The following is a 15876-nucleotide window of genomic DNA, read 5'->3' as shown; positions in this document are numbered from 1 at the left end:
GTGGCCCAGCTCTGTTGAAGTGTTAAGAAGCAGCTGTTCCTTCTCCAGTGGAAAGTGCCACATGCAGTCTCCAGGTGGATGTGACTGGTTGTTTTGTCTGTGCAGTAAATACTAAGTGACAGATGTTTTTTGAAACCAACAGTATTTTGTGTGAGCCTGTGAGTGTCAAAGCCTGTTCCTTGAAGTTGCTCAGTTTAAGTAAACTTTTGTTTCCAGCAGAAAGCAAAACCTTTTGCTAATGCAGTGCTGTGGTGATTATGTGTAAATGTGGAACTTGTGTGTTGTTACTGACATTTACAATAAAATATCCCAACATGACACAAGACAAACATATTGAAAATATCAAATGAGCAGCTGTTACAATGTGTTTAATCACCCAGTCATGCATCATAAACTTACACATTTTTGACAACTTTGTATTATAAAATGCAATATAAAAATAAATTTTATCAAAATAAGATGTACACTTAATCACCCAACACCTCTAGGCTCACATATAACAGAAAGCAAAATTAATATTTGTATAAGACAATGATTAATTCAAGCCAAAATGGTATAAATTTAACAAAATGATACTTAAAGAGATTTAACGATACAAGATTTAACAAAAACAATACTTCAGCCAGTTCCTGAAAATACCTCAGGGCTCATAACATCCATTTACAAGAGTATAAATTCAAGTACTTGTATGTACAGTTTGCAGCTACCTTTTGTGCCACCTAATGCCAATGCAGTTCAAGTATCCTTCCTTATTATCTGTTGGATTTGGCAGGGATGGCTTATGTACTGGAAAAGGCATATATAAGCATGGAAAACAAAGTTATTTCAAGTGGGAAGAAGGAAAAAATTGGTTTAAGTGCTGTAAAAACAAAAAAACCAAGCAACCCCCAAGCAAAAAACCTACCCCTCCTATAAGCTTTTCCTAGCTGTTCTCTTATCTTGCAGATAAGGAGATCCTAAACATGACACAAATGTTTTAATTTTCCAAACATGAGTAATTCTGGGAACAAACTGATGTCTTTGCTACTAAGTGCTAAAGCTCAAGGAACATTCTCAGCTCTGCAGCCAGGCACACATGAGCCAGAGCTGTGCCTTCTGTAGGACATGCCAAGCACTGCTCAGAGAGACTTCAGGGTTAGAGACACACTCAGTGAAGCTGCAATTCCTGCCTCACTTCTAAAGCCAAGGAACAGCAAATTAGAAATAACAGATACCTGATAAAGCCTGGCTTAATTCAGCATCCTGACATCCACTGCCCAGAAGCCAGCTTTAAGAAAAAGAAGTTCTGGAGGCACAAGACTGGCACTTTTCAGCATTGGCAGGTGTGGTGGTTTAACCACAGCCAGCACCATGGCTGGTCACTCACCCTGGGCCACACCAATTCCTATGAAGAAAATTCTACCCCAGCACCACCCTAGAACCTCATTTATTATGTTTAAATCATATTCTTTATTCCTAGTGAGCAGAGGAAAGAAGAGGGTGAGGTGGATCTCTTCTGCCTACTATTTAAGGCATGCAAGAAAATATAAAAGCCTGAAAAAGGGTGAGTTTTGTAGAGGTTCCTCAGCCTTCTGCTGAGCACCACTAGGTTTATTTCTTTTTGAAGGACACTAAACTGAATTTTGAATATCCATCCTCCCTCTCTAATAGTTACATAAGGGCATGAAAGGAGCTGTTCCTACAATCACTATAGCCCCACTTCTACCTCTGCAACACAATTAAGGAAAAATTATCAGTGAGGCTTTCATCTCTAGGTAAATTGATCCATTCCGGTTTTTTTCAATGGTACATTGTGACTGGAATTAAGAGGCACTAAAACAACAGAGGCATCACTCTCTTCTAGCATTCAGAAGTGTGGGCAGCCACTGATCTGTCCAAATCCTGGTGCTGTGTGCTACTGGCTTCTAGGTGGCAAAAAACTGAATTAATTTCTGCAAAACAGAGCATATTCTGGTCACAAAGGAGGAGCTGCCTAGCAGTTCTCTTTTACCTTAAGTAGATGAAAAGGGTAGTTGGTTTTTTCCCTGCACTAAAGGTAATAGTTACCAAAGAGGAGTTAAAATTGACTTGTAAAGGTAAGAAAAATAAGATGCTTTCACTGAGGAAAATTAATCTCTTCCCACCTTTAACGTACAACTGTTCATATGATGAGTTTTCTGCTCCTATAGATTCTGAGCTGCCACACAGAAAAGAAAAAAAGCTTCATGGTTTTACCCTTTTTCAGAACTCAGTCTCTTTACAATGTCAGGATGACAGGTATGGCATTTGCCACCCTTTAATTCCAGGATGAGGTCTGCTGCCAGGTCAGGAAGTCATTACAGAAGTCTCCTTTTGGCAGTGCAGTCATGCTGCAAGGGGGCTAAGAGGAAGAAAGACATTCAAAACAGAGTTTGGCACTTTGAAAAATGAATGTCTGAGATCCTCAAGATAATTTAGTTTTATATTTACAGAAACGTAACTGGTGCCTATAATCACATTTGAAACTAAATCAAGATTTCATCCAGAGAAAGTGCTCTAGTGATAAGTTCCCAATTAGAAGGGATGGTCTTTTCCACCAAACAGTGAATTATTTCACCTTGAAGTAACAGACTGTGCTTTCCTCGTCCTCGTGAGGTTTCCTATGTCCACACCATTATAGTGCAGAAAAATGTGTGCAAAGAATGTGCTGAGAGTTAAGTCAAGACCATTAAATAAAATGAACTTGGGGAGTGGGAACAGCTTATTCAGACACAGGTATCTTACCTGGTTTGACATCAATGTCAGTTCTGTCTCTAGACAAAGACCTAGAAGCACAGGCATACAAGTTATGGGTAAATATCACAGAGATGATTCAAGTCTAACTCCATACAGGAACATGACAACCAAAGACAAAAGAGGTCAACAAAGTTAAAAACCAAGTTGTAACATTTCACAGAAGAGCTGACAAGCACAGTGAACAAAATGCTACAATATCAGAAAATCTAAGAATGTGCTTTTAAAAAGCCTGTCTGCATTTGGTTTCACAGACTTAAAACTCAAATTTAGCCCAAAGTAACAAGCTAAAGCAGCACCTTGCTGTCCTACATGAAGTATTGCCTTCTATACATCACATGCCAACTGCTACAAAACCTCCTCACACATCCTGGGTATGAGGTACTTACCCAATTCCTATCTCAAGCAGAAAAGAACTGTCAATGTGGGAAGTGGCTGACACAGCTTTCTTTTATTTGGTCCTGAACCTCATTATTTGAGGCTGTTGTCCAATCAAAAGCCTTATTCAATGATCTGAAAAAGGTGCTGTTTTCTGAAAATGAAGATTGCATCTGCTCTATAAACCTTGGTATAGATGTTATGGTAGTTAATCCATCAGTCACATTTCCTCCAACTGTGAAGAAGTTTAAGAGATGATCTCCATACATAAGTATTCATGAGTAAATTTTGTTCTGTATAAATTTGAAAGAAATATTCACTGAGATATTTCAGAAACACCAACTCACAATCTGAACCACATGACAGAGGACAGGCCGAATTAGACTTCTATGGTTTTAAGCAATCTTCACTACAGAATTATATTTTGCAGGGTTCAAAAGCCATTTTCTTTCTTTCACCAGTCTTTCATTACTGGTGTTTGCAGAAGGGGAAGAGACCAGATAATCACAAAGCTCATAAATCATCCTCACTTTTCACCTGTGTGGGGTGAGGACAAGAAACTGTCAAGCTTACCTATCTGCAAATTTTTTTCCCTTTATCATTAGAAAGAAGAGTCCAGTTTGCACCATTCACACAGAGGATGATGAGCCTCAAGTCTTCTAGAAAACTTGTGCTCTTTGCTTTTACCCTCCCCGAACTCTGCCCTGCCCCCAGTGTGCCCTCTCCAGCTTCCTTTGGTTCTACAGTGTAAAGTGCCTCAGCAGTCTGTCCCCAAACTGCAGGTTTAGGAGTAAGGCAGAGTTCACAACATCACCTAACAGAGCAGATCTTAACTGTGCTGGAAACAACCTCCCTCCTGTGGTTTGTCAGTAACAGTAATAGAGCTGAGGTTTCATCCCTCGCAGGGAATCATCACACTGCTTTTCATCAGCATCCCCACTCACTAGCAGGTCGTGGGGAGAGCTGTCACAGGGCAGCACCAGCTCTGAGAAATCATGCAGGAAATCCTCTTCAGAGGCCAGCAGCAGCTCGTTCCAGGCAGAGATGTCCAGCTTGCCTGCAGTACCACCATACTCCTCAGGAAGGATCACTGGAGGAATGTTTTGGTGAAGGGAATTCAGATCACAGCCATGAAGAAAAAACTGAAGGAGAAAGCAAAAGAGTTTTAAAAGTGCACATCAAACACTTTGCAGTAAACTGCTGGAACAGTCAGCTAACACACTTATTTTGAGCTAAAGAACAACTTTAAGAAGTGATGTGTTCATGGGCAAGTGGCAGCACAGAACAGTGGGCAGGTACAGTGAGGCACACCAGTGAGAAAAGTGCTGAGACAAAATCCACACCTTGTGCAGATTAAACCCCAGCAAGAGAGACTGGACATGTGCCTGGGCTCAACTTCCAGATTCAGTTCATCCCCAAGTTTGCTCATGGGATTTAAAGTTCTTATCCTTGTGAGCAAAAAAAAAATCATCCTTGGCAACCACAGTCCTGTGGAGAGGACACTTGTGCCACACAGGACCCTTGTGTACAGGGAAAAGAGCAAGGAAGGGGCAACACAGTTCTCCTGTGACTCATTAACTAAAGTGCTACTGGGCCAAATAATTAACCACGGGGAGAATGTCCTGGATAGACAGCATATGTACTAAAGTTCCACATTAATATTTTGCCAGTATTGAGTTCCTCAAAGTTTCTGTCTCACAGAGAATTCTCCCAACAGGTGTATTTCTAAAAATTAAAGCAGAAAGTAAAATGGCACCAACATTTTTCTAACTGTCAAGTATTATAATTTTTCTTTTTTTTTTTTTACTTAAGAGTGGCCAAGCAAGGAACTTAAAAACACTAATAATAATGTTAAAATCACATAGATCCTTACCCTGTTTGCAATCTTTTCCTTCAGAAAAGGCTTGATGATTGCAAATATTCCTTTAAATATACGAGGCTCATTTATTATGTTTACAGCCTTTATTCGAATGGGGAATCCATCCTGAAGGGTAAAGAAGATTTTTATAATGCAGTTTAAAAAACATTTGCCATCTTTCTCTTTTTAAAATTTTCTGAGACTGACTGCCAGCACAACCCACTGGCTCCCTAACTTTAATCTGAGCTACCAACATAAACCAATACAGGAGAAATTCAACTTGTTATGAGATTTCTGCTGCAGAAATTTATTTGCAGAAATATTTTTCATAGGCAAAAGCTCATGATCACCACTTAAGAACTCAGTGAGGTTTCTTTTCCTTATAACCAGCTCTACATATACAAATCAGTCAGTGCTTGCAGTGAAAAGCAGACAAGAGGCACTGCTGGAATATTTTTCTCCATAGGAACATCAGTGAATTACCTCATCTTTACAGGAGCTGCAGCTCAATAAGGTCAATGCAACACATTTATATTCCACCATCCTTTATGTCCTTCCCCAAGTCCAGCTATTGTTTTGTGAATATATTCCAGTAGGAACAGCAGGACACCCATGGCTTTATTTGTGCAAATTAAATATGGGCTTACAGTTAAATGACACATTTAGATCATAATGTAAATGTGTGAGCTCTTATAAAGACCTTTCTTAACTCAGCAGCCTCATCTCCTACGCTCCCCTGACTCACCCCATCCTTCCTGATCCCACGGATACAATAAAGGATGTAACCAGCTCAGGCCACAACAAAAGTAATGATGGAATGAACCCATTCAAGAGAAGTTTACTCATCCCACTCCCCCAGACTGTATCAACATCAAATGAAATCATCAGACCTTCAGCCACTTTGGCCAGGCTACTCCTGAGTCCTTTCCCCTTCCCATTTTGTCCAGCTTCACTGTGTTTACACCCTTGCTCTAACCTGCTCTCCAACACTTTTCTTCCACACATTCAGGCAGAGCTGTCTTCACTATGTCTCTTATGCTAAAGAAGCCTCTGCCTTCAGGGCATGGATGGAAATCCTCCTCAAATCACACCCATTCGTAAGTCCCAAGTCCTCTTAACATTTTTGCAGCAGCAGCACTTGAGCTGGAGCCTGCACTTGCCCCATGGCTGGCTCCATCTCAGCTGACAGGAACCATTTAAATATCAGGCAATTTCCTCACTGTCTCATCTCTAACTGTAATTCTCTGCTCTCTTTCTTCATTACCACTACCCTGCAGAACTGCTTTTGTCTGTTCCAACTCAAAGTCTGCACTTCTAATGCAAATTTAGTTTTGGGTATGCAGAAGTCAAAAAAAGGGGCAAGTGAGGTAAGTTGGCTGTTAGGGTGTGAGAAACTGGTTGGGCAGAGACTTGTTTAACTCTGCTAGTGAAAGCCAAGATGATGACATTTGTGGTGACATAGTCAAGAACTCTACACACAGCAGCAGTCATTTACAATGCACAAGCTTATTTTCCCACCAGTTCAGGTCTTACCTGAAGAATTCCAATCACTTTTTTGGCTACAAAAGGACCAAAATGAGACGCCTTAGATAAGCTGACTCCTTTGTAGTCTGCCAGGATTACAATTCCATTCACCTGGGTCTCTTCGGACTGAATGAGTTTTTCTAAGGTTAAGTATATGGCACGAATGTTCTCAGTAATCGGATAATTACTGGGTGTCCATCTGTCTGAGGTTACAAGACAGGGATGGTAAGTTGGAGAGTGAAGATAAGCTAACAATACACATTCCAAAAAACTGATTTTCTGTTCTCCTGGACTCAAAAGTTACTCTGTATAGCCACAGTTCTAGTTCAGAGCAGCCTTTCTTAAGCACAAGGTAAATGGCAACTCATGTTTACTTCAGGGAGCAAAGGCAATGGTTTTAAGAACCCCATTCTCCACCCAGCACAGCTCATTAATAGCAGTTTCAGCTCAGAAAGAAGGCAGGTAAATGGAAAAGAGGAGAATGAATGGAGAGAAATTTACAGCAAGCCTGGCAGCACCAAAAGCACATGGAAAAACTCTGATTATTTACACAGGAGTCAGAGCTATCGGTTTCTCTCTCTGCTTATTGTAAAAACAAATTATGAGCTTCTAAGGGTAGGCCAGCAGCCCTATTTCAATTTGAGTGACTGCATAATAATTTTCCTTGAGAAATTATATTTCCTTGAAAATTTTCATCGACCCACCTCACTGCATTTTCATTTTGCCACGACCGCAGCTATTGCTGACACAGGAAAAGGAACTGGAATGATGCTGGCTAAGGACCAGCATGTCCCTTCCCCAGTCAGCTTTTCAAATCTGAGAGAGCCCACATACTCTGTGCAAGTCAGCACTGCTCAGAGCAGAGCAGGGACAGGCTTTTGGCCCAGACACACCTCGAGGACAGGGCACAGACACACTCAGGGCTGGGTACCTGGGCGGATGCACACGACGTGACGTCCCTGCGGGTCCCGGTGGGGCAGCACAGTGACAAAGCCTGACTCCAGGACAGGCTTTATTGCAGATGGCTTCAGGTTACTGAACACCTCTGGCCAGGTCCTCCTGCAGGTGTGATAGTTCACCAGGAGCTGAAGAGCTCGGTCGTAATCAAACTTCCTGGCTCGGAGGAACCTCAGCAAAAAAGCATCGTCCAGGCAGGTGCCCAGGGAGGGATAGTCCTTGCACACCATGTCCCTGAGGGCCTGCACGTCACGGAGCCTCCACTCAGGCTTCTCCTGCAGCTCCTCCCGGGCTTTGGTAACAAGATCAGGAGACAGGGTACACACATACTTTGGCCGGTCTGGCAGGAGCTCACTGTCTGATGGAGACCCTGCTGACGGACTTGTCCTGGTGCAGTCGCTGTCTCCTGACATAATGCAGCAGGAATCTGTCAAAAAACAAGTGCTGGATGTGACAAACAAACCCACAAACTTACAGCCACAGTGATTGTTTACATATTTATTATCTTCTGTACTCCCTGTTTCCTAAATGAAGACACTTCCTTTCCAAGAACCACAGTCAAGGCACAAGATTCATTTTAATTCTCCTACCAGGATTAGAAAGTGCAAGTTACTCTAATCTCTTTATCCTACCTAGCAGGTAGAGTGCTACCTTGGATGAAACCTAACCAATTAAAGTTAAAATACAGAATGACACAGCTTCACTGCAAAACACAGAATTTAATTTGCTTTAAAGTTTACTCCCTATGTCCAGTTGAAAACTAAAGCAAAGCAAACATCCCAGTTTGTCATGATTCTCACATTTGGTCGAATTACACCTTCTGAGAAGCTCCCCCATCCAAGCCCAGACAGCCAGTGTTTTCCTTTAACTTCTCTGGCAAACACATGCACTTACCACCACCTCTGCCCAGGGCAATATTTTGAGCAATTCAGGAGGAGCAGCACTCGGGAATATAAGAAATGGCTGCAGTGCACAGACTGGATGAGCAGGTAAAAAAATTGCAGACTCTTATGCCAGCACTGCATGGATACTGAGGCTAGTTTAATCTAGTTTTAACTTTTCAGTGTGATGTCAGTATGTCTGACCTGTAAGCTGGAATTCCAAATCCAGTCACAAGTAGACAGAGATGAGTAAAAATTAGAAAATCACGAGCCTGCCATAATTCCTCCAGCTGGACCCGGGGCTGGCAGCGAAACACAGCTTTATTTTGCTGAGCTGTTGGCACTCAGTCACCCACAGCACATCACACGGAACTGGTGCCACAGGGCCATTTGTCACCATAGCCGCCCTCCTCCTGCACTGACAGAGCCCTCAGTGCCCCGCTCACCTTCCCCAGCGGCTCGGGACGGCCCCGGCACCGCACTCAGGGACCGATGTACCCCGGGGTACAGCCTGGGCTGGGCAGCGCCAACCCCGCCGGAGCGGGGCACAGGGGCGAGGGGGCTGCCAGGGACCGCCAGGCCCCGCGCAGACCCCGGCCCCGCACCCGCCCGTACCGGAGCTCCTGGGCCGGCAGCTCCTGGCCCCATAGCCCCAGGGCCCGCAGCTCACCCGTACCGGAGCTCCCGGGGCCCAGCAGCATCCGGCCCACAGCCCGCCCGTACCGGAGCTCCCGGCCCTGCAGCCCACAAGTACCAGAGCTCCCGACCCCGAAACCCGCCCGTACCGGATCTCCCAGACTCCACAGCTGCCCGCCCGTACCGGAGCTCCTGGGGCCCACAGCCCGCCCGTACCGCAGCTCCCGGCCCCGCACCCGCCCGTACCGCAGCTCCTGCGGAGCAGCCGCGTCCCGGCCCCGCCGCCCCGGAACGGCCCCGGCAGCTCGGAAGTGACGCGCGGACCGCGCCTGCGCCATGGCCCCGGGGCGGGCCCGCGGCCTCGGGAGGGCCCAGAGCCTCCGGGGAAACCGGCGCCGGTACGGTTCGGCCCGGACCCGAAATCCGGGCTGCCTCCGACTTTGGCGGCTGCTCCGGGCAGCGAGACGGGGCCCGGGGACGCTCCCCGAAGGGACACCTGTCTTTCAGTGCCACCTCATCCTCTGCGACATCGGCAGCCACTGCCTCCAGCCGAAGGCAGAATTTTATATATATATACACACATACACATACATATACATATATATTTTTTTATATACATATATCTCTACACACAAATATATATATGTAAATAATATATATATTTTATAAACCACATTTTATAAATAGATTTTACACTTGTAAAATACATTTTATATGTATAGAATGTATTATGTATGAAATACACTTTTATTATGTGTATATATATGCATATGTATGTTATGTGAGTATATAATATATAATATTGTTATATAATATATGTAATTATATAACACAGCAAGTATATTTACGTATATAATCTATAGATTATATACTAATTATATATAGTATATAATCACATAAAAATATAATATCACATAAAATAGATTTTATTTTTACATAGGCACACACACACACACACATATATATATATGTATACGAATACATCTATAAAAACAAATATATCCTATATATTTTCTATACAAATACGTATCCCAGGGCCTGTCCCTGCCAGCCTGAGCCGGTGTGGGATCACTGACCAGAGCTAGGGCAGCCTCAGTGCAGGCTCCAGGCAAGCACAGCTGGATGGAAACAGGGCCCGAGAGATGTCCTGGCTGTATCTTGGATTTAAACCACAACAGAAGGACTAAATGTTAATAAAAGGAGAATTTTGGGGTAGCTTGGCTTTGGATTGGTTTTTGACAGGACAGAAAACCATATTATCCCACAGGAGGTGATGCCTGGCCAGTCTGCATGGAATTTGTAATAAAAAGCTGGTCCCTCCCAGGTTTGCTGCATTACAAAGGGCTCACGGGGGGCGCTGGGGAGGGAAATGCCACGTTTAACCCCGGAGCTGAAGGGATGCAGAGGCTGATTGCAAAGGGCTCAGCATCCTGCAGGGTGGTTTCTGTCTCCTCTCTCGCTGCAAGCCGCGTTCTCAGCCAGGAGAGGGAGTCGAGGATAGCTGGACAAGTGTGGGAGCCCCAGGAGCCCACAGTGGGATCAGGCCCTTCTGCAGCTCACAAGGTTCAGCTCTCATTTGTTTCTCTGCCAAGGGGCCACCCTTCCAAAGCAGAAAATGTTTCAGTGCTGCTGTACCTGGTCAGAGAGATGCCAGCATGGAAACAAATGGAGTGTGTCACCGGTGTCACCTGCACAGAGCTGTTCCAGGGAAGGGGAGCACATTCATTCCAGCCTGTGCTCATGGTAAAAACCCAGACTGTGACAGTGTTCACAGGGGTCCAAGGATGAGGGAAGAGATGAGGATCTGACTCCATGTTTCAGAAGGATGATTTATTATTTTATGATATATATTATATTAAAACTGTACTAAAACAATAGAAGAAAGAATTTCATCACAAGGCTGGCTAAGAATAGAAAAAGAAAGAATGATAACAAAGGCTTGTGTCTCAGACAGAGTCCAAGCCAGCTCACTGTGATTGGCCATTAATTAGAAACAACCACATGAGACCAATCACAGATGCACCTGTTGCATTCCACAGCAGCAGATAATCATTGTTAACATTTTGTTCCTGAGGCTTCTCAGCTTCTCAGGAGAAGAAATCCTAAGGAAAGGATTTTTCATAAAATGTGTCTGTTACACCAGATCTGGGTGCAACCTAGCAAGCTGGGTCCAGTTTGGATCTGAGTAAACTGGGCCTGTTTGTGATGTTGCTCTGTGCCCTTTCCAGCAGATTTGTGGGATAAATGAGATTGGAAGGGACCTCAGGAGGACAAGAGATTTTGCATTGCTGCCATTTGCATTCATGCAGCTCCTGGGCACAGAGACATGACAGAAGCGGCCAGGTGGGACCTGGAGTCTCAGGTGTGTGCTGTGGACATGGATCGTGGCCTCCCAGCTGAAGGCATGACAGAACTTCCTAGATCACCTGATCCACCTAATTGCTGATCTGAGAAAAGGCTTCAAAACACCAAACAGCTGGGAAGTACTGGAGCTGCAAACAGGAATTTATGCTAAAGGTTGCAAAATCTGCTTGGAATTTGCACCTCTCAAACAAGGGAGGAAAATTCAGCTGGGAGGTGACAGTTCCAGTCCTGACTGGTTAATGGCTGCTGCAACAGGGTGTTAGAAGTGAGCAGGGATGTTTGAAAGAGGTAGTAACATGTGAATGAAGCTCTGTTTTGGGGAACAAGGAGGGCAGGAAATAAGGGAGAATCAGTAACAATCAAGAGAGATATGGACAATAAAATTAAAATAAGAGCAAGAGCCTTAGGCAGGTGAGAGAGAATGATGAAGGAAAGTAGAAGTGAGGATACTGCACAGTGAGGAAGAGCTGGGAGTGGAATATAATCTGGGGATTGCCCCCAAATGAAGTGACTGCCTTACCTCAGGTTTTTTATGTGGAGAATGTTGAACTCATGGAGAGCAGTGGGTGGTGAATGGAAGTGGGGGGGTTCAAGCATCAAGCCAAGTTGTTGGGGGAGTTTGAAAATACTGGCACAGGAAATCACAGGAACTGTAGCAAGAGCTTCTGTAATTTACTCTTCCTGGTGCTGGCATCCTGTGACTAGAAACCAGTAAAGGCAGAACCTGTCTATAAGGAAGTAAAAGCTAAAAACTGAAAACAAACATCTAGGAACTGACAGTCCCAGGAGATGTGATAGCTGTAGCCTGAATTTAAAGGCTACAGCTAGGAAGGAGTTTTGTCCTTGTCCACTGCATCTGAAGGGAGAAGGACATGCTGCACCACATGCCCACAACTGAGAGGAGATGAACCCCACCAACTGTGCCACTCCATCAGGTCCAAACCTGCATTCTTTGCAGGAATTTTTGTCAGGAGTTCTGTTGTGACCTTGAGAACCACACCTGGAGCCCCGTGGGGAATCCAGCCCTTCTCATGTTCTTCTCTCCTATCACATATGATTCATGCCTTTCTCAGCTCTCTGGGTGCTCCCATGCTCTGCCGTTGTGTTATAAATGAGTGGCTGTTGGTGTTGGTTGATATTTAATGAAGTCCATGTAATACTCTTCACTTATTTACTTATCCTATCCCAGTCTTAATACCCAGCCTGGGAAAGTTATCTTGGCTTCTTTAAGCTTTTCCACCATTAGCAATAAACGTTTTACAGTCTTGGCAAGCTGAGGCTGAAAAGCGAGAGCATGACTTCAAACAGCACTGCTCACAGAGAAGGCTTTAAACTGATATTAAATCACTAAACTGTGCAAACCTAACAGTCCTGTCATAAAGATAATCTGGGAGCAGTTCAGTCCAGGAGGGGCTCTGGTCCTTGGGTTGCAGGTGGAACCTCTGGGCCCCACAAACTACAGAACCCTTTTGGGTAACAGCATCAGAGCAGAGAGCCACTTGTGCTGCAGGGCTGGACCAGGTCTGCCTGAGTGCCAGGGACCTGAGCTGCTCCTCCTGCACCAGTGCAGCAGAATGGGAAGGGCTGGAGGGGAGCAGCAGTCCCTACAAATCACCCCAGGCAGGGCTGTGCCAGGCTCCAGACATGGTGCCTGCCTGTGATACAATCCTCTGTGCTCAGAGGATGGGGTGACTAAGAAAATATCCCCTAAATGACTGTCAATATTCCTCTCAAAGCCTGGAAGTGTGCATCCTCCAGGACAGCTTCCATGCCTGCTGTCACCCTGTGTGTGGTGGTGTGAGGAGGGGATCTCACAGATGGGAGCCTCAGCTGGGAGCAGCACACACTGGGCTGCAGGGGACCCTCCCTGCTCTGCTCATGCCCTCCCCAGGCACAGATGGCACACCAGACCCCCACACACAGCTGTGGAAACAGGCACTGATGTGCAAATGCACACAAATCTGTAGCATCTGCTGCCAAAGCAGCTGCACACAGGCAGGCAGCACCACCCAGGCCCACAAAGCTGTGCTAAGGTGCTGACAGACCCCCAGAACCCCAGTGTGTGGTGGGACACACACACACACAGCCTTACCCAGCCCAGGCTTTGAGGGAACACTTCCCCTCTCCTTGGCTTTACCAGCCTCAAGATGAGCAGTGTTTTTGCAAAAGCTTGGTGAGGAATGTGCTTGGCAGGACCTCTGAATGTTTTAAATATTACAGGATTTCTGCAGTTTAATTTTATAGAATCACAGAATAACTTAGGTTGGAAGGAACCTTTAAAGGTCATCTAGTCCAACGCCCAGTTTGCTCTGAGCTGAGCATTTCCTTTCACTGCTTTTCATCATGGAGAATGCTTTTTGGAAGGAGAGCAGCTGTCTCAGAGGCAGGATGGGTCCCTGGCAGGATTAACCCTTGAGAGGGGCTGTGATGGGGCTGCCCTGGGTCCCTGGGTCCCTGCTCCTTGCAGCCCCTCCATGGCACAAGCTGTCAGAAACACTCAGGTTTGCTCCTGTAAGGAACCAGTTGGTAAATGGTGGAGGAATACTTCCAGGGGCAGAATGAAGTTGGACTGAGTGCTTCAGCTCTTGGGGCTTTCAGCCTGGGGTTCATCAGAAGCCCATAAATCAGTGAGAAGGAGTGAAGCAGGGCTGGGTTTTAGAGTAACCACTGAGTGATATCTTTGCACATCTTTGGGGGGAAGGAATTCAGCTGCATGGTGGACAATGAAGGGAGAAGCATGCAAGAAATATAGGATTTCAACAGAAAATTAAGAGCCTGGAAGCTGTTTCCAGTGCCTCCTCAACAGGAGTGCAGCACAGCAGGTCTCCTGTGTGCTCTCCCAGGTGAGAAAATGCCACTCTAATCCCACACCTCAGAATATTGTTAAGAGAGGGCTAAAACCCACTCAGCAGCAAGGATCCCAATGGTTTATCTGTGCTGGAAGTGCTGTAGGTCTGAGTCAGGCATTCTGGGTTTGGCACTGAGGTTTCTCTTTGCTGCTTCTCCCTCAAGCTTTTTTCTCAGTGGCTTGTCCCTGCAAATCAGCTCTGAGTGGATTCCAGGATATGCTTGAGCCAGTGTGCTCCATGTCAGTGGTTAATGGTGAGTAACCCATCAGCAGGATTAATTTAAAAGTGCTTTTAAGGCACAGTGGTGTTTTGGAGAGTCCTGGAAAGGAGCAGAGTATTATGGGTTACTTTATTGTAATGACTTTACCCGTCAGTGAGGGGGAACATGGCCTGTTCCAGCCAGTGCTGACACCTGGCTTGGCAGCAGAGGGAGGAATTCCTGTCTGACTTGGGATGCTTTCTGTGCTGGGTGTCTGTCCAGGCATTCCCTCAGGCAGCCCTTGTGCTGTTTCTTGCACCAGAGCAGTTTCTAGGAGGAGCTGGGGAATCACAACAGCTCCCCCAGACCCCTCATCTGCTGTGGGGTCCCCCAGGCTCACAAGGGGTCCCTGGTCTTTGTGAGTCCATGGGATCCCAAGGGACTGCAGGTTCCAGCCACCAAATGGGAGGGCTGGAGTGGAGACAGAGCCCAGGGTTTTGTGTAATCCACAACTAAACCCCAGGTTAGGGTGCCCTCAGGCCTCTGGAAGGTTTTGGCCATGATCAGACAAGCCTGGCATCACTCCAGATCCAAAGCCAGAGTAAACCTAGGAAATACAGTTCCCAAACCACCTTCTATCCCAGACCTGGGTTTGACTCAGAGCTCTTCTTCCCCTGGGTTTGAACTGGGAGCACTCTTGGTCCCAGCAGCCTCTTCCCTCTCACAGGACACTGCACTGCAGGTTGTGACTGCAGGGTTGTTTGTGCCAAGCTCTCCTGCTCGCTCTCACATAACGAAACTGACAATATATTGCCATTTTTATTGGCCTGGCTGGCAATTTTTCAGGTGCTAGGTGTGTTTATGATTGTCAGGGTCACACCTCACTTTGGAATGGGGAGAGGGATTTTAGACATACCCACACCTTGCCATTTCTCCTGCAGCCTCTCTGAGGCATTTTAGACATACCCACACCTTACCATTCCTCCTGCAGCCTCTCTGAGTGGAAAGGACTGTGCAGTGTGTGGCCTGAGCTCCCCAGCTGGTTGGTGATATTTGCATTGAGCCCAGAGGGAAGTGGCCAGCCTGGCACATGGAATTGCCTGGCTCAGCAGTGCCACGTTGCTGAGCTGTCCCTGCTGCCTCTTGGTGTTCATGATTATCTGTGCCTGTGTGTGCACTTGTGAGTTTAATAGCAGCAATAGTTGCTTTTTTCAGGGATGATATGCAGGCCATAAAACTTGTTTGCCTTTTTCCTCCCCTGCTCCCACTAAGATATGAAAGCTGTGGAAAAGGCTCCAAAGCCTGCTGGCTCTTTCAGATGGAAGTTATATAAGGAATATGAAAAGAATGCATTTCATGGTGGCCAAAGGACCTAAAAATACCACTTTCACAGATCTTTGCTTGGACATGCTGAAAAGATTCCTCAGCTGGAGATGATGCTCTCCAGGAAATCATCCCTAGGCTGAGCTGCAGGCACAG

General features: G+C 45.7%; 1 protein-coding gene across 5 annotated transcripts; it reads right to left on the bottom strand.

Moving 5' to 3' along the window:
* Nucleotides 1–347: 347 nt before the first annotated feature.
* Nucleotides 348–9311, bottom strand: TTPAL (alpha tocopherol transfer protein like). Of its 5 annotated transcripts, XM_064729623.1 has the most exons (7): nucleotides 9232–9311; nucleotides 7443–7895; nucleotides 6521–6714; nucleotides 5003–5113; nucleotides 4074–4271; nucleotides 2743–2783; nucleotides 348–2359 (listed from the first exon to the last, which is right to left on the bottom strand). In XM_064729623.1, exons 2-6 carry the CDS (start codon nucleotides 7879–7881, stop codon nucleotides 2772–2774), a joined length of 954 nt encoding a protein of 317 aa, XP_064585693.1. In that variant the 5' UTR covers nucleotides 7882–7895; nucleotides 9232–9311; the 3' UTR covers nucleotides 348–2359; nucleotides 2743–2771. The 5 variants fall into 5 exon arrangements, with proteins under 5 accessions (XP_064585693.1, XP_064585692.1, XP_064585689.1 ...); XM_064729622.1 differs by having other exon boundaries at nucleotides 348–2783; XM_064729619.1 differs by having other exon boundaries at nucleotides 348–4271.
* Between the last annotated feature and the right edge of the window lie 6565 nt (nucleotides 9312–15876).

The sequence above is a fragment of the Zonotrichia leucophrys genome, chromosome 20, assembly GCF_028769735.1.
Source record: "Zonotrichia leucophrys gambelii isolate GWCS_2022_RI chromosome 20, RI_Zleu_2.0, whole genome shotgun sequence".
Lineage (NCBI taxonomy): Eukaryota > Metazoa > Chordata > Aves > Passeriformes > Passerellidae > Zonotrichia > Zonotrichia leucophrys.
This window is presented reverse-complemented; position numbering and strand designations above follow the sequence as displayed.

What these genes read in the sequence shown, in the direction of transcription:
- TTPAL (XM_064729619.1), bottom strand. Translation starts at nt 7,881, where the DNA reads ATGTCAGGAGACAGCGACTGCACCAGGACAAGTCCGTCAGCAGGGTCT. An exon ending in CGTCGTGTGCATCCGCCCAG is followed by an intron (nt 6,715 to 7,442) that starts GTACCCAGCCCT and finishes TTGTAACCTCAG; the next exon opens with ACAGATGGACACCCAGTAAT. An exon ending in AGGAAAAGATTGCAAACAGG is followed by an intron (nt 4,272 to 5,002) that starts GTAAGGATCTAT and finishes TTTCTCCTTCAG; the next exon opens with TTTTTTCTTCATGGCTGTGA.